Below are 26,481 nucleotides of genomic sequence, written 5' to 3' on the forward strand. Positions count from 1 at the left end.
TTACATCTCAACATAGAGAAAACTAAAATCCTCACAGCTGGATCAATAAGCAGCATCACGATGAATGGAGAAAAGACTGAAGTTGTCAAACAAAGATTTCATGTTACTTCATTCCACAATCAACAGTAATGGAAGCAGTAGTCAAGAAATCTGATGTCTTTATATATGGAAGGAAACTTTCTTTGCTGGTTACCAGGAGTAAGAGGGAAGGGGAGGAAACACTACAAATATAATTTAAAAAAAAAGAAATCCGACGTCGTATTGCACTGGGCAAATCTGCTGCTAAAGACCTCTTTAAAGTGCTAAAGAGCAAAGATGTCTGTTTGAAGATTAAGGTGCACCTGACCAAGCCATGGTATTTTCAAATGCTTCATATGCATGTGAGAGCTGGACAATGAATAAGGAAGACTAAAGAAGAGTTGATGCTCTTGAGTTGTGGTATTGGCCAAGAATACTGAAAGTCCCATGGACTGCCAAAAGAACTAACAAATCAGTCTTGGAAGAAATACAGTTGGAATGCTTTTTGGAAGCGAGAATGGCCAGACTTCATCTCACCTACTTTGGTCATGTTGTCAGAAGGGGCCATTCCCTGGAGAAGGATATCGTGCTTGGTAAAGCAGAGGGTCAGTGAAAAAGGGGAAGGCCCTTAACAAGATGGACTGACACAGTGGCTACAACGATGAGTTCAGGTATGGCAAGGATTGTGAGGCTGGAGCAGGACCTGGCAGTGTTTCGTTCTGTTGCACACAGGGTTGGTATGAGTCAGAGCCGACTCGAAGACACCTAACAACAACAACAAATCACTGCAGTTTTTCCCCAGGGAACTTCATAAACAATGAATAAAGAAGGGCTTGAAGATCTAATTCAAATTTCATCCACCTTCAGCAGCTCCTTTTTACTGATGAGGAAATGAAGGTCTGAGAAGCTAAAAGACTTGCTCCAAATCAAATGGCTAATCTACGACAGGATATGCTTAGATCCTAGATCTCCTGGCTCTCGATCCCTGCCTTTTCTCCCACAAAGTGTTGACTATGTCGATTATATGCTAGACCTTCAGTGTTTTTTTCGTAACAAGAGAACTGAAAACAGATGAGGTATAAGAGAAACGAGACTTGCAATCAGGCAACCAATGAACCAGCCCCGACTCTCCGATCCTGGGCAATCAGAGCACCTCCGGCTCTTCGTCTGTCAGATGTGGCATACCTAAACAGGAAAGGCTTCCTATTATTCTAGATTAGTTTCACCTCCCTCACCGAGTTTTATGTGAAGGTAATAAAAGTATTTGAAGATGCTTTACAAATCTCTTCTCAAAGAAATACTTTTACAACTTTCAAGCAGTTATTTTTTTTCTGGTAATACTTCACTTTATTGTTCAAGTCAAGGCATTTTTAGGGGCAGGATTCAAAAAACACTCTACAGACTCTTTGTATTATAGAAATGTTAACCAATTTACAAGATCAATGCAGGCTTGGCCTGACTTAACTAATGCCATTACATCTTCCTTCAGTTTTCATGTTATCAACACACTAGTGTCCACCTGCAAAAAGAACTTGCACCTACAAAAAGAACCCTCACCCACAATCATTACCTGAAGAATGAAAGGGACAAACCCCTTGTCTTCAGAGACACTGCTTGATTTCATAGACTCAGAGACTACCTTAGCCAAAAGAGACTCTGAAGACCACCAAAGCTTGTATTTATTTGCCTTTCATGAAGAGGAAACAGGCCTAGTCTAATTTCTTTGGGAGAGGCTTGTTCAGTGACCAACTGGAAACAGGTATCAATTTTTTTTTTCAAACATACTTTATTTGCAATAATTAAGAGATGATTTGAATAAAAAATGTGGTGAATCAGGTAATAAAATAATTATGTATTATATTAATATTCTTAATTAATAACAAATTTAAAATGTAATGGTGTTTATCAAAGTTGAAGAGTGAAGGGACAAAATAGACATGTTTCCGATATATACATATAGCAGTCAAGTGCTTATACACCTTGTCACCAGGGCTCCTTTACATATATAAAAACCAAACCAAACTCACTGCCATTGAGTCGGTTCTGACACACAGCAACCCCTCCTTGGGTTTCTGAGGCAGTATCTCTGCAGAAGTAGATTGCCCAATCTTCCTTCCAAGGAGTGGCTAGTCGGTTTGAACCACCAGCCTTCTGGTTAACAGTCAAATGCCTTAGGCACTATGCCACCAGAGCTCCTATTTATACATATAATATGTTAATATAAATATGTTAATGATTTGTATTCATATCAATATAATTCCATTATAACATAATGGAATTCCATTATATTGATATGTATCCATATCAATTATGATATAATGGAATTATGTAGATATGGACACAAATCATATATACATATAAAAAATAATGTAATTATAACTAATATATTTTTATGTATTTAATTAAAATAGAATTTTATAGAAGTAAAAGAAATTATTTCATTTTTCCCACAAATTTTTCATGTTCCTTTAAGATTGGAAAACATCAAATAATGGTAAGTAAAAAATTAGGAAATGTACTCACTCAAATTATTTTATTTGTGGACAATACTTTGGTCTGTGTGTCACTGTTCATTATTGGCTATGATTAACGCAGGCACCAATTTTTTATTATCTAGTTCTCAACAATATAAAAGAAGAATAGTATCAAAGGTCACTATTAACTTCTGTATTTTATGCAGAATTTTCTAACTCTTCACCCAACACTTCAACCGCTAACAAGTAACAAGAGACTGTACAAGTAGCAAACAAAACTGAGAGGAGAGGAGGGAGAATGTTGTTTTTCTACTACTCCTCTTCCCGTCTCCCCAAATTCTGGTATGGGTGAGATTCTAACCGACAGTGGTCTGACATCCCAAACTTGGAAGAGTTAATCCTCAATAAGGAATTTACTGTTTTCCATGCTGTCTCAAGATTTTATTCAGAGACCTTTAGAAGAGAAGAAATGAAAAATTCCTTGTTGAAAATCATAAACAACTACTCCATCCAAATTCATAAGCAATAAACAAATTACAGCAGGGTTAGGCACTCACATCTCACAATGCTATCTTTTTTTATATATATATAGATCACCCTGTATTTCATGTCAAAACTTGATCATGCATCTTCAGAGATTTTCCTTCCACTTTACACATCAGGAAACTATCTATGCATTATTAAAGTAATTACTGCAAAATTCTTTGCTAAAATATGAAAAATTAGAATGTGATGTGAGGAAGCCATGCTAGTCTCAGCTTTCCCGTTGCTTAACCATTCCCTGGTTAGTGTTTCTCATGACGAGGTGGGATTCCATACATAAATTCAGCTTTTTTGCAAAGTGGTCTGAAATCGTGCAATGCTGTCACAGGACTGCAAGCAGCACTGCCATCCATATAGTGACTGTGAGCCTAAATTTGATGAACATGCTGACATGCAGGGTTTCAGCATTTCCTCTTGGGAGCCAAGAATTAAAATTCTAGGCTGACGATGATGAGCATTCTCTGGAAAACAGCCAAGGTTCAGCAACAGGTAAATACCAAAGTGCCTAATTAAACTGATGCTGAATGCTACAGGTAGGATAGCAAGAAAACACTCCATCACAGCCAAGTAGCAGGCTTCTGCCAGAGCACTGTTACTTAATTGTTTCCATCACTTTGTGTGGCTTCCCAAAGGAAGTCCCATGTAACTAACTAAAAGATGAAACCAAATCAAACCCACTGCCATCAAATCAATGCCGACTCAGAGCAACTCTTTAGGACAGAGTAGAGCTACCCCATATGGTTTCCAATGCTGTAAATCTTTATGGAAGCAGACTGCCTCATATTTCTCCTGAGGAGCAGCTGGTGGGTTTAAATCACCAACCTTATGGTTAGCAGCTTAATGCTTTAACCACTGCCCAACCAGAGCTCCCTAACTAAAACAAAGCAGCCTTATTTCTTCCTCTAAAGATAATCAGGTACCTACTTCCTTTAAGATTCTCATTAATTCAATTCAAAACAAGAAAAAGCCAAAAACACAGCATGAACACATTTGAAGGACACATGTTAGATATAATATGCCCCCAATAATAAATCACTGAGAATATTTTTAATACTGTAATTTAGCCATAAGTTGTACAATAAAAAGCTACCTATAAATTTTATAAAATAAATAGCTAATGTGTAGGCTGTTGGCACCCTTCCCTGTCCCTCCATTGCCCATGGCAGACATTACGAATCAATCACAGCTCAGAGAGGATTTCAGAACTCTATAAAACACAGCATCCCAGGCGGCTACTACCAACTAGTCAGAATTGTTACTCATCTTAAGCCTACCTCATCCTGGCTTTGAGTATTCTTCAACATAAGCCCACTGCCACTCTGACTCATAGCAACCCTGTAGGATACAGTGGAACTGTCCCACAGGTTTCCAAGGCTGTAAGTCTTTACAGAAGCAGATTGCCTCATCTTTCTCCTGCTGAATGGCTTGTGGGCTGGTAGGTTCGAACCACTGACTTTTTGGTTAGCAGCCTAATGCTTTAATCACAGTGCCACCAGAACTCCTCTTCAACATTAAAAAAAAAAAACATTGTCATCAAGTTGATTCCAACTCAGAGCAACCCCCACTGGGTTTTCAAGGCTGTAAGTCTTTACAGAAGTAGACTGTCTCATCTTCCTCCCGCGAGCTGTTGGTGGGTTTCAACCGCCAACCTTTTGGGTAGCAGCCAAATGCCTTACCCACTACACCACCAGAGATCCCCTATCTTCAACACAGCCATGCCAAAATATTGAAATGGATTTTTAAAGATAGCTACTTTGTGACAGTTTCAAGACTAAAATAAAAGCTTCTTTTGAGCCATAAAATAGTAATCTTTCTTCCACAAACACTGGTTTTACTCTAGACACTATGCTGTTCCAATGAAATATTCAAGCACTTCTATATAATAAATGTTTATGTACAGCTTTTTTTTTCTTTAATGGGATTTGGCTTTATTCAACGTAAACGCCCAGCTCAACTCCAATCCACTCACTATGCTGTCACTCAAATGAGTGCTGGGCAGAACAGACACAAACACATCTCCATCTGCTAATTAAAACTGGGCATGAAACTGTTAACAGGCATCTGTTGCATTGTTTCAAGCTAATGGGCAGAGACAAAGCTGAAATGGCTCTTTTAATGCAAACCCAGTGATTTCACTCATTTTCTATTTGGTATTTATGTTAGTGGGGGGTTGGAAGCAGGGAGTTAAACAGCTTATTATGGATAAATGAAATATCTTTCATATTCCAAAGCATCCTTTTAAACCAGATTATCGAAAGAAATACAGCATTTTATATCAGAGAAATACCATCCTTATGTTAAGAATTCAAACTGAACACTTTTAATCATAACTCTGACATCATCAAATAATCTATAATAAATACTCTGAAGGATAATAATAATAACTCAAATCCATACAGTGCTTTAGAGCTTTTACAATTCATTCGTCTATCCATCCAGCCATCCAATTAGTCACTTAATATAGGCCTTGGAGATTTAAGAGGTGACTAAGACTTGATTCCTGCCCTAGGGATCTATCGCAGCAACCCTGAACAGTAGATGCAGTATTTTTATCACCCTATTCTAATGAGGAACTAAACTAAAGTCCTAGAAGGACAACTGCCTCACCAAAGGCCACAAAGGAAGGAATAGCAGATGCCAGAACATAAACTAGATCTGACTCTAAATCCAGTGCTCTTCCTAAGTCAACATACCATCTCTCTAACAGCAAACATGAACCAGGCTACTGCATTTGCCTTGAGAAATAAAAATAGCTTAGGGCTTTTTCATGCAAACACCAGCTCTGATAAAGGATCCATTTTAAAGTAATTTAACTGCTACACATCCTCAACTATCACAGTCTGTTAGCTGGTGGCTCATAGATCTCATCTAGCCAGACATGTCTCTTTGGACCTTATGGTTAAGAGTCGTCACCCTTTTTGTTTTGTTTTTAATTAATTGCTAAGTAATATGGATTTTTATGAGACATTCTCAAGCATGTCTTAAATTAATGTGAAGATCTTCCAGCATAGCAATGGTAAAGTTGCAGTTGAGAAACAGCAGCACCCTTAAACAAGAAGTATGCTGTCCAACTTGACAGGGTCCACACCACTCCCTATTGCCTCCCACTCTGGGCCCCACTCCCTTTGTTCATGCTTCCTGCCAGACAACTTTGAGTTTGCAACTCCTGACCTAGATAGTAATAATCTGTAATCTTATCCTGAATTTCCCTTTTAATTTTTCCATGGCTGTTTACATTTCAGAATCTTTACATTATTCACCATCTAAATTCTATTTTCCCATCCTCAATCCTATCTTCTTCTCACCCTTGAAAACTCTTTCTTGCAAAATATTCTGAAGTAGCATTTCAAATATATATAAAGAAGCTGGTCCCCACAACAGTAGGGCATGCAGGCAAGCAGACCTAGATAGACTAGAGCCAGCCTCAGGCCACACCAGCAGCTACCCAGCTGTCCACTTCTAGTTCTCTGGTTCTTTTCAGATTCAATTATTGGGTCCAAGTCAAAATCAACTCCTAATTTTTTCCCTGTCTTCAAAGACTAAACTTATGTTCCTTTAAACAATATTCAAACCTATTTCTCTTCAGCTTTTCTCAGTGGATCCAAATAATCTTGCTGCTGTTGCCAAGAGAAACTCCTCCTCGAGTTACTGGCGTGCAGAATAGCTGGTGGAGCTCTTTATTAAATTACACTTATTCTTAAGACATAGCCATATCTGTCTCTAAGACTTGGTTTCTTCACACCCATCCTTACATTGTGGAATGGCTTTTTTCATTCATTAGAACACTAATTTAGGAGATGAGCTTAACCCTTCATCATCAAGTATTAAATCCTACTTTTTCTGAAATAGTGTTGCTCTCAAATCTATCCTATGAATTCCAACAGGGTCATACTTAGATGGAAGTCTACTGACAGCTTTGAAAGAACACAATGACATTAAAATAAGCCATTATGCACAAAATGTTCAATTTGCAGTTGCATGTTCCTTGCATATTTTTGTTTGAAAAATTGAAACCAAGGAATACAACTGTGAAAATTAAAGTCAACTTGCTCTACATATCTGGATTGTGCTCAGCCAAATGTTGGTATCATCTTGGATAAAAATGTAAATATGACAAAGTTTGTTTTTCAGTCGATAAGTCTTGATAAAAGCTTTGAATTGCTACTAACCAAAAACAGTTTTTAATTTTAAGCAAGGGTCAGCCAACTTTTCCTGTAAAGGGCCAGTTAGTAAATATTTTTAAGTTTTGCAGGTCACATATGGTCTCTGTCACATATTCTTTGTGGGTTTGTTTCTGCTTTTTTAACAACTCTTTAGAAATGTGAAAAACATTCTTAGCTTGTGGACTGTATGTCTAAAAACAGGTTGTAGGCCACAGTTAGCCCACGGGCTGTAGTTTGCCATCCTCTGATTTTAAGGAAAGTCAACCTAAGAAAAATATGCAATGCTACAGAATTAAACAGCTAATAGTACTCTGAGACTATTGTTGTGCACCACCAAATCAATTCCAACTCACAGCAATGCCATGTGACAGAGCAGAACTGCCCCAAAGGATTTCCTAGGCTGTAATCTTTGCAGGACAGATCTCCAGGTCTTACTCTCCTGCAGAGCAGAGAGGCTGGTGGGTTCCCACCTCAGACTTTTGGTTAGCAGCCAAGCACTTAACCATTGCACCACCAGGGTTCTTTCTGATGAGACTAAACCAATAAAACCAAACTCACTGCCACTGAGTTGATTTTGACTCATAGTAACCCCATTTGGTTTCCAAGGGTATAAATCTTTATGGAAGCAGACCGTCTCATCTTTCTTCCATGGGGGGTTCAAACCACCAACCTTCTGGTTAGCAGCCAAATGCCTTAAGCACTATTCCACCAGAGCTCCCTTCTCACCAGACTAGGCTTCAACAACTACCAATATGTTGCTATTAATATGATTTTATTAGTTATTTTGCACTTGGCAGGAATTTTAATACCAGGATACACTTTGATCTTTTAACCTGAAACTACAGACAAAGAAAGAAAGGGCAAAGGATAGTTACGTGTTATCCCAGCATAATCTCCTACTAAGACTTTGAGTCATTGTATTAGCATATACAATGTACCAGAACAGACTTGGCTAATCAAGAAGGACCATCTTAACTTTCCTCATGTGCGAGCAAAATCTAATTACTCCTGGATAAGGCAGTGACTTGAATTTATGAACATGATCATACTGATCAGAAATAGCAGCAGCTCAGCATTTTGAAAAGTAACACAGCCTTGGATTTCGGGTTTCCCTAGAGGCTCTGCTGTGTGATTTTGAGGGTATCACCCTAAGTTTCATTTCTTATTTACAAAATTGAGACAGGGCATAAAAAAGATAACTTCTAAGGCCTGTTCTGCTGTCAAACTATGACTAAATTACATAGTGAACCCACTCAGGAAATACCCTAACAGGAAGAAGGGGGCAGGGTTTGGACAGAGATGGCAAAGGGAAAAAGATTAAATTGTCCCATTAAAGAACAGAGCTGGGTTTTCTCTTTAGTTCTACCAGCACCTTGATTGGTACAGGGCCATTCCATGACGTCAATTCACCCTCACATCAACATTAAAATGCACCCACATCCCATATATATAAATATATATATATATAAAGGTTGAGCAATCTACTTCCATAATGATACCACCTCGGAAACCCAAGAAGGGGTCGCTATGAGTCAGGTCCAACTCGACAGCACATAACAACAACAAATACATACACACACACACACACACACACAGAGCTAATCGTATTACCATTTCCTAATTATCTTAATGTTACATTTTACAGACATTTAATTAAACTTGAATTTTGATTATGTAAGTGGTTTCTGTTTTGTTTTGGCTAATCAAAAAACTTCCAGTCTCAAACATTTGAATTCAAAGGCTCATTGGTCCTAGGCACTGGGACTATCTATTCAAATGGATAAAACAGTCCTATTCCATAGTTACGGAGCTCTGGTGGTATAGTGGTTAAGGCATCTGGCTGCTAACCAGAAAGTTGGCAGTTCAAACTCACCAGCTGCTTGAGGGAGGAAGATGAGGCAATCCACTTCTGTAAAGATTTATAGCCTTGGAAACCCAATAGGAGTCACTATGAGTCAGGATCAACTCAATGGCAGTAGGTTTGGTTTTGGTTTTGGTATTCCATAGTTAACAAATATTATCTGACTAATGGACTAGAAGATCCTCAGTAAGTCAAAGGAAATGAAATCCACCCCACCCCTACTCCCAAGACCAGAAAGACAATAAGGCAATGAGGGGACCAGGTTTGAGAAAAGATAGCAAGACCTCAGAGAAGTGAGAAGCAGAAAGCATCTGTGAGACGTGTATCTGGAATCAAAATTACTGTCTTCCTTTCATGATGGCAGAATTCCTATCAAAACAGTGTCTAAAGATGGCAGATGCCCCCTTTTATAACTATTTAAACTTTGACAAAGCGAAATTAAGGCTTAAAATGTATCTTCATGGGAGGAAACAGGCACATATACATATCTACCAAAACATATGCAAACCCAAGGCTTTCAGAAATGCATTCTTTCCTGTGACGTAGACCTTATCAAGTGTTGTCAGCAATGCTGTGGCAGTCCTTGTCAAAACACAGTCAGAAAAGCCCAAGAACCTCACACCTAGCTACTTTAAGAAATAATTACGACTCAGGAGGAAAGGGATCACTAACTCTCACCTCAACAACTTCAGATCACCTGGGAATAAGGGTGGGGGACTTGCGGGGAGTAGATATAGCTGCAAGAGATGTTAACATTCCAAGCCTAAGTTTGTGGGCAATGAAAAGTCTGTGGGACCTTTCACTAGAATGGTGTTAATACTCACCTCATTTTCCCAGTTTCATTTCAATTGCAAAAAATTAGGTTTCAGGTATATAAATTCTTCTGCTGTTTGAAGGCAGTGTGCCACCACTTCCTGTCAAAGCTCTTAGCCTATTCTTACCACATCCACCCCACTGAAAATATAAAGACCAAGATCTTATATGAGATTGACCCTATTTAACAACTACTTTCTTTTCTAAACAGTTTCCAGACACTGGTTTTCATGCTTTAATAACTGCAACCCTCCACAGAACTCACATTTCAATCATTTAAAAAAGAAAAAAAAAAAAAAGGAGAAAGAAATCCATTCAAAAAAGATTTAATACTTCAGAATGAAAATTTTTCAAAGCTGCTGTTTTAAAAGGAGACAGACACTCTTACAGGAAATGATGGACAAAATTAAGGCAAAAAAAAGAGAAAACTAATGGAAGTGTTGCAAACAAGCTGAAGTTATCCAAGCACACATGAGAAATAGCACCTACGAGATTCATTCACTTTCAGGGCAGGAGAATACTCTGGGAGGTCAGGCACAGAATAGACAAAAGACTACTCACTCAACTTGCTAGAAATTGTCATTTAACACAGGGAAGAGGTAACTACAGGGAGGAAGTGAGAAGAGAGCTGTTACAATGTGGGGAATTGCAGTCAACGTCATGAAACAAAATGTGTATGAACTGCTGTATGGAAAATGAATTTGCTCTGTAAACTTTTATCCAAATCACAATAAAAATTGTAAAGAAATTGTTCTTTAAGATCATTTGTACTACATTACGCATTCAATAATGAAAAGGGACAAAATTAGCACCTACATCAAAAATCAGTGCCCTTTAGTTCCTGTACCAGCTCCCACCAAAACTCTTAGGAATATACTTGAGAGATGACATTTAAAATCTGCTTCCTCAGAGAAGGAAAAGTCCCACTGAAGACTGACTGCCAACAACTTGCAATTCAAACTTCCCTAAGCCCAGACATCACAACACACATGAGGTTTCTAACCACCCAATCAATATGAAAAAGGAAAAACAAACAAAACATACCCTTTCCTACCACCTGATTTAAAGAGCGCTTTTTACTTCAATATCCTTTTTGAAAAAAAGATAAATTAGGCTTTAAATACACAAACATTTGAACACATTTACTACCAAAACACTGTTGTTGTTGTTGTTATGTGCCGTCGAGTCGGCCCCAACTCATAGCGACCCCTCCTTGGGTTTCCGAGGCAGTATCACTACGAAGTAGGATTGCCCAACCTTCCTTCCAAGGAGTGGCTGGTGGGTTTGAACGGCTAGCCCCCTAATATTCCCCAATCCAGAAATTCATGGTAAGACACACTGTAAGAACCATAGGAAAGATGCCTGAATGAGCTACTATTAGAGGCCACAAACATCACCCAGACAACCAAAAGCTGAGATTCTTAAGACGCTTAATTAACTGCAGCTATTTGGTGAGGGAAATAGGTTAAGATCACTTCTATAGGCAGTTTAAAACCAACTTTGATTTGTTCTTCAGTTTATAAGTTCAAGATCTTATTTACCTGAGCACAATGGTTTCCATCAAAAAAGGTGGAAGGACAGCTCCCAATTAAGATTGGGGGGGGGGGGAATCAATTGGAAGTAATTGGTGCAGGGGAGGAAGGGTATGTTGCACATTGTGATTGGTTTACCAAGTAATAGTTGGAACCAAAACAAAATATTCAGGGAGGTGGGGAGAATGTAGGATCAATTTGTTGGCTGAGAAGTTATAAAACATTTAAGCTCAAGTATTTAAAAAGTTGAGAAGTGTTGCTTCTCAGGAGAAGGCAGTAAAGGGTGAACCAGAGTTTCCTGACCACACCATCCCCAAAATCACCAATTCCCTTAACGTCCATTAACACTCACAGAACAATTTTATCCTCTATAGACGTTATTCCATCATCAGTCACTTTTTGCTCTTTCTCCTGAACTTGATCCAGGGAAAGCAGAGAGAGAAAAAGGTAACCAATGTTTCCAGTTACTGGAGAAAAGTCCTGTGCTGCACTGCTTTCCATTTCCTCTCTTTTCCATTTTCTCTGTCTTCTGTGTCAATCTCCCTTTACTACATATCCTGTTTCTCCTTTTCCTTTCTATCTCAAACCCAGCTCTCCTTTACTTTGTCCACTAAGTATCCTTATTCCATCCTCTGATCCCCGGAACTCTTCTACCTACAATTTTCTTCTGCCCCCTCCCATGACATCTCTGTCCAGACTTCTTGGAAACCGTGCTCTCTGATCACTCATTACACTCAATTCCTTCCCACTGCCTGATTCTCACCTCTCTCGTCCCTTGTGTCCTCTGTCCCTCTACTTCACGTCCCCCCCCCATTTCCCCTAATCCTTCATTTCCCCCTTCACATTTCCTTCCTCTTTGCTATGTTTTAATTCATTTTCACACCCACTATCTTCTTACCTCTCCCCATGAGATCTCCTATGTCCCCCTCACTTTGTCCTTCTAGGACCCCTTCCTGTCAACCCCTCAGACCTCTCCTTTCCCCAGTATCCCTAGTCCTTGTTCCTCTGGTTCCCCTTTCCCTTCCTTTGCCCCCAAGTTCCTCCGAGACCCGGAGCCCCACGTCCCCGCCTGTCCCTCTCTCTCACGCTTTCGCCCTCTCTCACTGCCCTCGCCCTCCTACCGCCCCCGGGATCCCCTCCTCGGAGATCCCAAGCCCCTCGCCTCTCCCTGGCCCCCTCGCTCCAGACCCCCATTCCTCACTCCCGGTCCCGGACCGCGGCCCCTCCCTCACCGATGGTGGAGATGAAGGTGGTGTTGAAGGCGTCCTCAGAGAAGCGAAACAGGAGGCAGGTCTTGCCCACCCCTGAATCACCGATCAGCAGCAGCTTGAACAGATAATCGTAAGTCTTCGCCATCTTCTCGCTCCGGCCTTCTGACCGGAGAGCAAGAGGAGGCGACTGAGAGAGGCGAGGAGGGGGCAGCGGGAGAGGGGGCGTGCCCGCCGAGCCGCCACCGCTCGCCCCGCCCCGCGCCCAGCGCCCCGCCCCGCCTCTCGGAGAAGGCCTGCGCGCCCCGCCCCCCGAGGCCAATCCGCAAGGGCTTCGTCATCACCTCTTGAGCCCCAAAAGCTTCATGGGATTTGTAGTTTCATTAAAGAGTCTCGGGCGTGCCCGGCGCGGGCTATCTATTCCTCATCAGTGAATAAAAGAAGATCAGTTCTCGGCTGGGTGACCCGGTGGACTGGGCGTTTCCGCTAGAGCTGGGAGGGGAATCCCGGATACAAACTCTGAGCGTTGCGCCGCCGGAACTGAACTTCATGGTTTCTTTGTGTGCGGGCGCTTTTCAAATCAAGGACCTGGGAATCTGAATCCCGCGGTTCCCGCATCTCTTCCGTTTGGACCTGGAGCTTAGAGTCTTTCTTTTTTCGGGCTATTGTGGTGCAGCCTGCGGGTATCTGTAGGATTTATTATCCTTCTCTGATCCTGCCCACCTACACCTCTTAGCCCCCACCGGCTTTCCCTTTTTCACGTCTCACAATCCAGAACCAAATATTTTGAGCATTTTAGTGGCTCTGCTATGCAGAAAACTTCCCCTCCCCTCCACACAAACATACCAAGAAAACTGATTTAAAAAAAAAAAAAAAACTGTGATTGAAAATAATATTTATACTACAAACCTGTGCCCTACAAAATTGCAAGCGTCATGTGAGTGATGACCATAGGAATTCAGAGAATAAAATTTGGATTTTTGGCTTGGCTCAGCCACGTAATCGCTGTGACAAGTGACCCTGCCTCTCAGCACCTCAGTTTTCTCATCTGTAAAATGGGTATAAGCAATCTACCCATCCTCCGTAGGGTTGTAGTGAAAATTAAATGAACTGATGACGATGAAAACACTTTTGAGACTTGTAGGGTACTGCAGAAATGTTAGTGGCAATCACCTTCTTCATTCCTTAGTAAACTTTTACTGGGAGGTGAAAAAGGCAAACAGTATTCTGTTATATTAATTTAATCCTTCATTATTCACTGTCTTGAACTAATTCTTTAATTGTTTAGGAGTGTATTCAGGCCTTTTTCATTCCTTTGTGGCAGTAATCTAATCAGATCAAACTTGTGAAAGGGGCATTTACTTCCTCAGGTAATGTGGAAAAGCAGTGGAGGGAGCTCTGGTGGCCTAATGCCTAAGGCATTTATTTCACTGCTAACCAGAAAGCTGGGGTTTCAAACACACCACCCACCCCTTGGAAGGAAGACTGGGCACTCTACTTTAGTGATAACGCCTCCGAAACCCAAGAAGGGGTCGCTATGAATCAATCGACTGGATGGCAGTGAGATTGGTTTTTTAGTTAGCTAAAGAGTTACTGGGTGGGGCAAAAGGTTAACATGCTTGGCTGCTAAACATGTTAATGAAAAGGAGGAGTCTACCCAAAGGTGCCTCGGAAGAAAGGCCTGCTGATCTACTTCCGAAAAATCAGTCACTGGAAACCTTATAGAGCACAGTTCTACTCTGACACAAGTGGAGTCGCCATGAGTTGGGGTCTACTCAGTAGCAACCGCTATATAGCTGAAGACTAACTGAGGAGGTCTGGTACTAGAACTTCTATCCTGTCAGGGCTCTCATATCTGCTATTCCCTTCTGAGTGTTAATTTCAGATAGGGCAAAGTGCTTTGGAATCCTCAGTTATTTTTGAAAAGGTAAAGGAAGAGACAAAAAAGTTGGAGCATCACTGGCCTGGATATATTCCTTAGATACAAGGAAATACATTCTGGAAGGTTGGAGGAAGTTATTAAGGAAACCGGTGAACTCAGCCATTAATGGAATAAGGAAAAACTTGAACAGATAGCTGAACAAGATAGCAGGCTTTTTTAAAATACAATTTGAGTGCCTTGTGACTTCATATACAATGCCTGTGAGACTCCATTCTTAGTCCTACTGTGGCAGAAGCCTCAGTTGACCCTAGAATCAGCCTAGGCTTCAGTCAGGGTCTGAACTGAGTGTGGACAACTCAGTGTTGCATCTTCATTCGCATTCCCAGAGGAGGAAAAAATTTTTTTTCAAAGGTGTGTGGAATCTTCTTTCTTTTTTCAAATGTATACTTACTAATATAACTTTCAGTCACACCATCTGCATGCAACTATTGGCATTCTTTTTCTGTATGAGTAAGAAGACACTAATGTAAAGAACTTAAATTTAGAGGGGAAACTAGAGTTAGGAATTTTAAAGTCCCTAAATTTCCTTAGGGGAATTTCGTTAACTAATGGGAATTTTTTTTTAAATTATTGTTCTATTTTCACTTCCTCGGCTTTTCTTTAATACCAAGTGTATATAATACTGGGACTTTCTAACTGTTGAGTTTGTGTACCACTGTTGAACTCTTCAAGCATTTTGATATATTGACACCACTTCAAGAAGAATCAGATTTTTTTCCACTTGATGCATAATTAATGTTCACATTTTTATACATATTTTAATATTTGGTACAACATTATATTGTTTAGAGATCAGATTCTGGTGGTAGTAACTGAGTACTATTGTATCAAGCCACTTGACTTAAAGGATTGAACAATAAATGTATCGGTAGAGCTGAGGACGCCTGAGGTAACAAGTTGCCATTGTCCCTTCTTTCTCCAAGGGGTACCAGTGGATCTCTTTCTAAAGAAATCCACTCTGTTGTGAGGAAACCATATCAATACTTTTTGCCAATTATCCAAACTCACCCTAGAAATGTTATAACACGACAGACTACTAGGCAGACCTGCACATTCAGTTTGATTCAGTAACTATTTATTGAAACCATCCATAGAGGCAATATTGTACATGAATACATGTCTACAGAAGTTTAGATGTCCAAAGATTTTGCCCTCTGTGGTTTTTGTTGGGCCAACACTCTTTCCTCCTTTGGGAAGCTTTGCCTCACCCACTGGTGGCTGAGTCATGGTACTTCACTCTTCCAGACTACTGAAATGGGCACATGACTGAGGCTGAATCAATTTGAGTTCTTCCTTGTGAATTTTCTAATGAGGCAAGGTCATTATGCTGAAAGGAAGTTTGCCTGGTATGAGTTCTGTCTGAGCTTCAGGCTGGGTTTGATCAGGGTTTTATTTCATTCATTTTCTTGTTTTCTCTTGTTCTTGCTCTTCTTTACAGGTTTACTTTATCCTCAGGCTGGCTTTTCTTGTGGTAGCAAGGCTCACGATAACCCAAAAGACCAAACCAAACCCACTGCTGTTAAGTCAATTCCGACTCATAGTGGCCCCCACTGGGTTTCCAAGGGAGTAAATCTCTGGTAGCATAGTGCTGAAGGCACTTGACTGCTAACCAGAAGGCTGGCAGTTCAAACCCACCAGCCACTCCTCTGAAGGAAGGTTGGGCAATCTACTTCCATAGAGATACTGCCTCGGTTACCCAAGGAGGGGTCACTATGAGTCGAGTCCGACTCAACAGCACATAACAACAACAACAACAACAAATCTTTATGGAAGTAGATTGCCCCATCTTCCTTCTGCAGAGCGTTTGGTGGGTTTGAACCACCAACTTTCTGGTTAGCAGTCAAATGCCTTAGGCACTCTGCCACCAGAGCTCCTTAACCTCATGACAATGTTGCACAATTACAAAGTAAACTACCACCTATGGTATTTTATTCTTGCTGGGTCAAAGACCCTCCCTAAGAATCTACAAAGATATTCTGAAGGGTCTGTGTGTTCCCTATGAACATTTTTCAAATTAATAAAAGCATTTTTTTTTTTTTACCTCTTTGTAACTTTTTTTTAAAAAAAAAATTTCCTGATTTGGGTGAAAGTTTACAGAGCAAATTCATTTTCTGTACAGCAGTTCCCATACACTTTGTCTCAAGATATGGACTACAATTTCCCACAATGCAGCAGCTCTCTTCCTACTTCCTCCCCATGGTTACCTCTTCCCTGTGCCCTTCCCTCCATGCACTTCTGCCCTCCTAGCTGTCTCCCTGTGCATACACAGCCCTCCTATTCTCCCATGACTGATCTCTCCAAGGGGTGTATCTACCTAATGTAAATATGCCTGTCCCCAATTCGGCTGGCGGCCCAGGAGCGAGTTCAATTCTAGACCTGAAGGGCAGCTAGGGTCTGTCATCTTAGGGGTTCCACCAGGCTCTATCAGACCAGCAAACCTGGTCCTTTTTTTTAAAAGAAAAAAAAAAAATGATTTTGAGTTTTGTCCCACATCGTTCTCCCACTCTACCCAGGATCTTCTACAGAGATCCCCCTCTGAGTGGTTGACAGTGGTAGCCAGGCACCATCTAGTTCTTCTGGTCTCATAGTTGTATAGGCTGAGGATCACATGGTGTACCAGTCAAATATAAGCATTTTTAACTGGTTTAAATTGCTTCATGACACTTGAGTGCAAGAATGTCACCTTTCTTGCTTGAATCAAATTAAATTTGACTGAGACTCCCTAGGTGTCAAGGGCTGGCAAAACCAGTATCAGTCATTACCAGGAATTCCCCTTCCTTTAATTGGATCCTACAAAAGTCCAGTTTATGTGGCCCTGAAAATTTAGGGATAAAGCAGCTTCTGGGCATCAGTCTGTACTTGTCAGTGTTGATGCTTCTATCCAACCATCTGCAGTTCTGGGCCTCTGCCCTTGGTTGAACATAGCTGTCCCAAAGAGGTCCTTTATGATGGTTATCTTCACTGACTGATGGTTAAGCAGTTGAATAAGTTCTCTCTCTGTTATCTAATAGTTTATGGACATCTTTGTCTTCTCCCTTAACATTTGAACTCTTTCAGGAAAGAGACATTGCTAATTTCTCACTGTGTTCCCAGCACACCTAGCATGTTGGCTTTCACATGCTCTCAATTAAGTTGTTGAATGAATTCATTAATGTTGAATTAATGAATTAATTAATGTTGAATGAATGAAGTGAAAGAATAAACATCTGACTATCATGCCAACATTCTAGCTATTTAAATAACACCTGAGACATCTTTATTGTTTGCTATAAGACCTAGTTATTTGTAGCCTTACTAACACCTTTCTGATTATATTTTACCTTGTATTTATGTGTTATTCATTCTGAAAGTACACGATTCATTGTTGTGCTTAAGAAATCAGTGTAATTATATACTACTTCCCTAAGTTGTCAAGATCTTATTGAATGATAAACCCCCAAAACACCAGTTTCTCATATCACCTCTGAGATCCAAAAACATGCTATTAATTTAGTGATATTACAGTGGGATAATTTGCTAATTATCCTCATCAGATAGAAACAAACAGAACTCTTTTTACCCATTAATATTCCTAAGCAATCACTGGGTGAATAATGTCCACTCAAACAAATATTCATTAAGCTCACAGTGTGGAACCAGCTCAGCAAGGCTACCTGAGGATACAAAATCTACCATGTGGTCCCTGCCCTCAACTTGCTTCTCCACTTACTGAAAGGAGAGCTCACAAGTGAAAAGTTTAGTGATAAATGAAAGGCAGTTAAATTACCAGTGCACATGGCATTTATTCCAACAGCTAAGTGTCCATTCTGATTACTCAGGCATCCATTCTGATTGGTTGGATATCCATTTTGATTGGTTAGGCATGTTCTGATTGGTCAGGTTTCCAATCTGATTGATAAAATACTCATGCCATATTGGTTGTTAAATTATTTTGCATATCACCATGTTGTTGTTGTTATGTGCCATCGAATCGGCCCCATCTCATAGTGACCACTCCTTGGGTTTCCAAGGCGGTATCACTAAGGAAGTAGATTGCCCAACCTTCCTTCTGAGGAGTGGCTGGTGAATTTGAACTTTCAGCCTTCTGGTTAGCAGTTAAGTGCCTTAGGCACTATGCTACCAGAGCTCCATAAATCTCTACAAACCAAGTCAGCCTAGTATAGAGAAGATGGGAGGAAATTCTGCATCCTTTGGCCGGGGTTAATGAACATGACTGAATGAAAGACTGTCTCTGGCAAAGGGGACTAAAATACGGGTGAGGATCAGGGTCACTGCCCAGATGAAAGGAAAACTCTTTTTTTTTTTTTTGTGCGAGGGGTAGGATTGGGTAGGGTAGGATGGGAGGTAGGAAGTTGGGGTAGGTAGCCTAATCACCTACTATAAAGAAGTCACCCTAGTTGTAGCTATTCTGAGTGGTTCCATTTCTGAATAGAGTTCAGCCCACAAAATGGGGAGGTGTAGCCTAGTTTGCCTGGAGAGTAGCACTTGACTGCTAACCAGAAGGCTGGCAGTTCAAACCCAGCAGCTACTCCTCAGAAGGAAGATTGGGCAATCTACTTCCATAGTGATACTGCCTTGGAAACCCAAGGAGGGGTCGCTATGAGTCGGATCCAACGCAATGGCAGTGAGTTTTTTTTTTTTTTTGGTTTGGAGAAGAACCCCAATTTAATGAAGCCTCTTGGATTATTTCTTTATCTAGTAAGAAAACTTCTGACAATAAATATGTTACTAAAATTTATTTCATTAACTTAGGCCTTGCTCTGTGAGATTTTGTGTCAAATATGGCATACATGCAGTAAGTACTATGCATTTTGGGTAAAGTTTTTGTAAGCTTGAGTGATTAAAGAAAACTTTCAGGGCAAACTTTAAAATGTACTTGAGTCCAATGGCTAAAGTCAAGGTGTGTTGAAACTCACAATCAGCATCATAAGTATTGGGATGCTTTAGGTAGTGCTCAAATAATTTATTTTAGAAAGATCATCACAAGGCTGGTTCCTGTGAGGCAGAGGTTAAAGATGTCCCAAATGTCCAACTTTTCCAAATTGCAGAACCCCTCCATCATTTATAACATCAACTCCTCCTCCTCCTCTCAGTACTTTCCCTCCTGTCTTAGGGTTCCGTATTTTACTGTAATATCTCACAGAACTCATAAACTGCCAAGGAAATTCCTCACATGGTGGTGGAGGCTGGGAGGCTGGCAAGTCCCAAACCATGGGTTAGGCATAGGTCTGGAGGATTCTCCTCACTCATGTGGTTACAGGAGCTAGAGAACCCAAAACAGCAGGTGAGACAACTGGCTGCTATCTCAAATCCAGGGGTGAGATGATGATGGACCAAAAGTAGGATCTGAAGCAAGAAAGAGCAAACTTTCCCAGAATATTCATATATATACCCTCAAGGAGACTAAAGGTGGTAACCTGAGTCACATGCTCCATCAAGGCGGGATTCAAGATACATCCCACCCTAAACAGGCATACAAGCTAGGATTTACAATACATCACAAAATGGAAGACTATGGCTAGAATGGCCAGATTAAGCAATTCACTGCACTGCAGATAGCAAATAACAAAACACTCAGCTCAAAGTAGCATAAACAATAAAGATATTTATTTAATCACATGCTAAAAGAATCAGAGCTAGGTTTAGCAACAAGTGAGGCTTACTCTGGCACCTCAGCTGACGTGCCTGGGACCTCTCTGTTTCATAGCAATGCTTCCTCAGAATAGCACTTTCTTCAACTGCCCCATGTGGTTGCAAAATGTCTTCCTGAAACTCCTGGGACTCCACCTTTCCCAATTCAAATGGCAGAACAGAGAGAACGCTCTTTCCCAAGAGCTCAAAAGATGCCTTGAAATTGAGTTCCATGAGCCTTGGCTGCCCTTCTCTAAACCAATTACCAAAGCAAAAAGAATGACTTTCTCCAAGAAAATGACCAGTCAGGCTGGGTCATTCTAAACAATAGAGTTCTGTTAAAAGTGGTGAAGACAGGAGGAGATGACACACTGGTGAAGTTGTGAACACCACTACTTGTGTGTGTCAAATGTACATTGATATCCATGTCAAGTGTTGAAAAGTGGCTGACTGTGTTCAAATTTCTGGAGAAGCCATGGAGCTCAATCTAGGAAAATTCTGACTTGTCATTCTCCTGAATGGATGAATTAATGTTGAACTGAGAAGAAGGGGCAAGAAGGAAATATTGTTTCCTTGAAGAGGGTAGACCCATCCACTGCCACTGAGTTGATTCTGACTCATAGCGACCCTGTTGGACAGAGTAGAACTACCCCATATGGTTTCCAAGACTGTAAATCTTTACGGAAGCAACTGCCACAACTTTCTCCCACAGAGAGGCTGGTGGGTTCAAACCCCCAGTGTTTCAGTTAGCGTCCATGTGCTTTAGCCACTGTTCTACCCGGGATCCCTTGAAGAGGCTATAGACAGTTCAAAGCCAGAAATAACATAATGTCACCAAGCACTCAGACATCTTGTCCATTTTCTACCCCATTTCAGCAATCAGCTAAGGTTAAAGGACCTATAAAAATGTTGGCAGCCTCGAACTTTCTAAACTTCTTTATCAGGCTCTGACAAGTCTGTCTTAGGACTTTTTAATGGAAAGAGCATTGAACTAAGCACCAGGCAACCTCTATTTCCAGCTCTGCCACTAACTAGCCATGTGACTTAAACAACTACAATAACCTCTCTGTGCTGTTTCCTTCTCTGTAAAACAAGAAGGGTTAGATTATGTAATCCCTTCCTGTCTATACTAAGGAACTGTGGTGGTGTAGTGGGTAAGACATTTGGCTGCTAACCAGGTTGGTGGTTCATACCTACCATCTGCTCCATGGGAAGAAGATGAAGCAAGCTATTCCTTTAAAGATTTATACCCTTGGAAACTCAGTGAGGAGATGCTCAGTTGGAATCAACTCCACAATGGCAGTGGGTTTGGTGTGTCCACCCCCACCCCCCCCCATCTATAAAATCCTTTGTTTCTTGGATACAAACTCTTATAACAGATGACCCGAGATCCACCCTAGAGGTTTTGCTTTTATGGACTGGTTTCCCCAGACCACTCAAGCACCCTGGTGAATCAAGGGAATTTATCAGCAGCCTCAGAGGCTTTGTGGGTCCCATTGAGGCCATGCAGGGTGTGGTGCTAGGAAAGGAGCCCAAGACACCTAGTTCCTTGTTCTAAGCAGCATTCAGTTCACCCTTATGACTCAGTTATCAGTACTTCTCTCTTTCCACGGAGTGCAAAGTTTCAGCCCTTTCTGAAATGGCAACAAGAATTTATTGGGTTGCCAACCTATTGAGTTAAAAGACAAATAAAATTCTTCTTTGTAGTTTGAGCCAAATCCAATCAGATTTGTGCCTCTAATTCCTACTTAATATAGATAATCATTTCCTGAACAACCTTAAGCATAGGCTTTTTTTTTTTTTTTTTTCGCCTCTGATTTAACAGCAACAAGAGCTTATAAACAGACTTAGTTAGTGAATATGCCAGTTTCTCCAGAACATATATTAAAACATCTTCCTAAATCTTTGGGAAATTTCTCGCTCCTACTTTTTGGATAGAACTGAAGAGTTAATATGAAATCAAGCAGAACTCTTTGGGTACTCACTTTTAAGATAATAGAATGCTGAAGGAATAAAGCTGAATAGGTTATTATTTCAGGCCAGGATGAATATTTGGATTAAGAAGAACTGCTAATGAAATCCCAATCACATAGTCACTTCTAACCTATTACTTTCTGAAACTCTAGTATCTATGTGGCCCAATTAGGCCTGTTTGGGGGATTATCACGACATCTTATTTCTGCATTGAATGGCATCATTCAGGGGTTTAATATTCATTGAGGCTTTTATGAAACAGAGAGGGTTCCATATGTCTCTAGAGCAAAACATTTGTGTTTGCCATCTGCTACTCAAGAGTAGCTTTGTAGAAAAATAATGCAAATTGCTTGGTTCTTTAATTGCTTTGGGGCTGGCCTATACTATACTTGGGGCTGTGGGACAGCCACTGCTGGGAGAAGACTGTTGTTTACTTAGCCACCCACTTCAAGAAGTCTTTACAAACAAATGGCATGGAAAGATATTGAAGCCTAAAATAACATTGGGCCATTTAACTGGAGGCAAAGACCATTGTAAAGTGACATCTGAGACTTTTTAAGCTGGCATCAAGGAGACACAATCTGGGATACTGGGATTTCAGGTAGCGTAACGAGTATCAGTTCTCTTTCCTAGTTCTGCCACAAAAGGAATATGCGACTCATACATAACACTTAAAAAAAAAAAAAAAAAAGGAAAGAAAGAAAAAAAGAAATTAAAAGATCTCCTTGAGCTCAGGATCAAAACAAAGATAATTTACTCTGAGTCATGCAGGAGCTAATTACCTGGGTTTTGGACTTTCGTATCACTTGTTTCTCCTTCAACACCACCTTATTAGCTCCTTGAATTGTGCGTGTTTCTCTCTTCAGTAGTACTTCCACTAGACTAGGTGTAAGCACCATTGGGAAAAACATATTTCAAGCTAAACCCACTGCTATTGAGTCAATTCCGACCCACAGCAACGCTTTAGAGCAGAGTAGAACGGCCCCAGAGGGTTTCCAAGGCTGTAAATCTTTACAGAAGCAGACTGGCTCATCTTTCTCCTGTGGAGTGGCTGGTGGGTTCAAACCACTGACCTTTTGTTAGCAGGTGAATGCTTTAACTACTATACCACAAGAGCTCCTTTATTTCAAAATAGTTTTGGTTAATTATGGGTCATTTTAACCAACAAGGAGTCCCAGTAGTTAAGTGGTTAAGTGCTTAGCTGCTAATCAAAAGTTCATTGTTTCAAATATACAAGCCACTCCATGGGAGAAAAATGTGGCAGTCTGCTTCCATAAAGATTGATGGCCTTAGAAACCATACCAGGCAGTTCTACTCTGTCCTGTAGGGTTGCTATGAGTTAGAATTGACTTCACAGCAGTGGGTTTGGTTTTAACCAACAATAGTTAACCAAAAGTAGAAACTCCAGAGCTCAGGGATTATGTGTAGATTTCAATTATTGATGATCTCTAGCTCTCCTCATAGTAAAGGTTTATTTACTGGACTTATTAGAATAACAGAATGTGAGAAACTGACAGATGAAATGGACCTTGTTTGGCCACTGACTACCTGTGAGATCCTTGGTAGAGCACCTCACTTCAAAGGATCTCTGACTTCTAAGGCTGTTTTTACTTTAAGATGTTATCAAACCAATGAACTTAGAGATTGTTTATTCCAATGTTTCCCAAAGCATATGCCAAAGGGGCAGGAAGGCCGCAACTTCTGACCTCCTCTAACCCAACAAGAGGAAGACAGAATCACCATCAGTAGCCCAAGGCCTATTCCTGCAAGGCCAGACATGCCATCTCCTTCCAGCCCTTTCACCAACCCTGACACCAACCATTCCTCCTGCAGCACCCCCACCTCTCTGCTGGGTTCGATAATTTGCTGCAGTGGCCACACAGAACTCACAGTTTAGGGGGTTTATTAAAAAAGTACCAGGCTACAATTCAAGTTCAGGAATAACACTCAATCTCTCTCAGCCTGCCATCTCTCAGCCAACAGTCTCTCTCGGTCTCTCTCCCAGCAGTGCATGCCTCTTGGTGTCTCTTTCTCAGCAACATGTGTCTCTCAGGAGCATGTTTCTCTCAGCAACATGTCTTTCACAGCCAGCAGTCAGAAAGACTTCTTCTACTCCTTTTGACCCTGGCAAAGTGGCCAAACTAACCAATCATAACATCAGAATTCTAAACACCTGAGAGAGAGCGAACTTCCCAGAACATTGCTTTGTGCCACTCTGCAACAGAAATACCCCAGGTGGATAACTTTAATAATTAGGAGCTCCTCAGTTGCTCATGGCAAATTTCACCATGGAATTTACAAAGACTTATGGCTAGAAAAGCCATGCCATGTAATTTACTAGAACACAGAGTAATTCAGCAGATGTTAGTAGGTGATATTAGATGAAAGTGTCCCCCAGGCAACCTCTTTTGAGAAGTGCTGCTACACTAGTGTTTTGACTGAATCTTCAGGACTGGATGCTGCACATAGCTCTCATCATGCTGCTGCCCACAGACCCTTCTTGATGGAACATCTTAAGGGACTCAGGTATTACAGAACGTATGTTGAGAAACCTGTATTTCTCAACACCCTGTCTTGGTTCTCTAGTGCCATAACAGAAATACAAGTGGATGGCTTTAACAAACTGAAATTTATTCTTTTACAGTTTAGGAGGCTAGAAGTCCAAATTCAGAGTGCTGAATGTAGCTTCAGCATTGAAGCTCTGCCTTGAGCTTCAGCTCTGCCTCTTGCTCCAGATCCACTGGAGCTGGAGGTCTCTCTTAACTCAGGCAGCTGCTGGCTGCTGAGGCTCGTCAACCCAAGGTCAGCAGATAAAATGGCACAATCCCAAGATCGGCAGACAACACGGCAGGCTCAAGTCCAAGAACAATGCCAAAATCAGCAGGCAACATGGCAGGTCACTGGTTCAAGTCTAGGAACTGGAGATGATGCTGCTAACCAGAAGGTTGGTGGTTTGAACCCCCCATGGAAGAAAGATGAGACCTTTCTCAAAGCTTCTCCTTATATACTGGAAGCACCCATACCCTAAAGGCAACTACTTAGTTGCTCACAGCAGATTCTACCGTGGAGGTGATTACAGTGTCATCTAGGGAGTAACTACATACAGCTGCCCAGCCACTCAAAACCATGGCCCAGCCAAGTTGACACACACAGTTTTAGATATGAAGACACTAAATTATGAAGTCCTGCTGTCAAGATAAAAATCAACATGTTTACAGGCAGCTGTCAGGAAGGAAGATAGAATCTATGACCAGAATTTCTGACAAGCAGGACTGAGAACACCTGTCCCTGTCTCATAGGTTTCCCCAGAGTCTCAGGACAGGGCTCCTTTCTGCTGCCCCTGCCACTATCACACACACAGAAAGATCAGCCAAGGGCAAAGGGAGTGGGGAGCTGGAGGGCACACTGTGAGGGCTGCTTCTTTCTCACCTGAGACAGCTGCTTTACCACAAGTCCTTGGGGACTGGCAGGCATTGTACTAAACTGAAATGAAAATCACCTTATGTGCACAAACAAATATACCCAGAATTGTGAAAGTGTAAAAAGAAACTAGGCTCTTAAATGAACATTCTGCATGCTGTGTTTTTGAGAACAAAACTAATGTCAAATGATTAAGCTATATTAATATCTTCTTTCTTTTGTATTTTTCTGTATTTTGAGTGAGTTATAGGATATGTTAGAGGGTCACATCATACCCAAGCTAATGTCCTACTGTCATTCAAAGTACTGTAACATGATCTGCACAATAAAATATTTTTAAAGATGGTTTATATTTCTTGAGGACACAAATTATATGCACATTGTATCCCAATGATTAACACAGGGGTTGGCATCTAATAGGCACATCACAATAAATACATTTGCATCCCTTAGTGAATTATAATGTACTGATTGTTTGCTAGTTGCTCTCGAGTCATCTCCAGCTCATGGTAACATTCTGTGTAATGAACAAAAAACATTGCCTGGGCCTGCAGCATCTTCATGATCATTAATATGTTTGAGTACTAATCTAATGATTAGACTTTAATAAAATTAAACAATGGTATGCCACTGGAGGTTAATGCTTTTAATGGTGCTGTGCCTTTTTGAAAACCTCAGAGATAGATTCCTTGACCTGTTGCTGTCAAGGACCTCAAATTCTGGTTAAGGCTTGTTGTTGTTGTTAAGTGCCGTCGAGTCGTTTCCGACTCATAGCAACCCCATGCACAGCAGAACGAAACACTGCCCGATCCCTCACCAGCCCCACAATCCCTGCTATACTCGAGCCCATCATCGCAGCCACTGTATCAATCCATCTCCCTGAAGGCCTCCCCCTCTTTCGT

At 40.9% G+C, this 26,481-nt stretch overlaps 1 protein-coding gene across 1 annotated transcript in view; it reads right to left on the minus strand.

Annotated features, from left to right (window-relative positions):
* Positions 1 to 12,760, minus strand: part of RAB8B (RAB8B, member RAS oncogene family) — a 76,011-nt gene extending 63,251 nt beyond the window's left edge. Inside the window, exon 1 of the mRNA XM_007958054.2 lies at positions 12,637 to 12,760. Within this exon, the coding sequence (XP_007956245.1) occupies positions 12,637 to 12,760 (124 nt within the window). The remainder of the gene's footprint in view (positions 1 to 12,636) is intronic.
* Between the last annotated feature and the right edge of the window lie 13,721 nt (positions 12,761 to 26,481).

The sequence above is a fragment of the Orycteropus afer genome, unplaced genomic scaffold (genome assembly GCF_000298275.1).
Source record: "Orycteropus afer afer isolate SDZICR_OR568_19922 unplaced genomic scaffold, OryAfe1.0 scaffold00015, whole genome shotgun sequence".
Lineage (NCBI taxonomy): Eukaryota > Metazoa > Chordata > Mammalia > Tubulidentata > Orycteropodidae > Orycteropus > Orycteropus afer.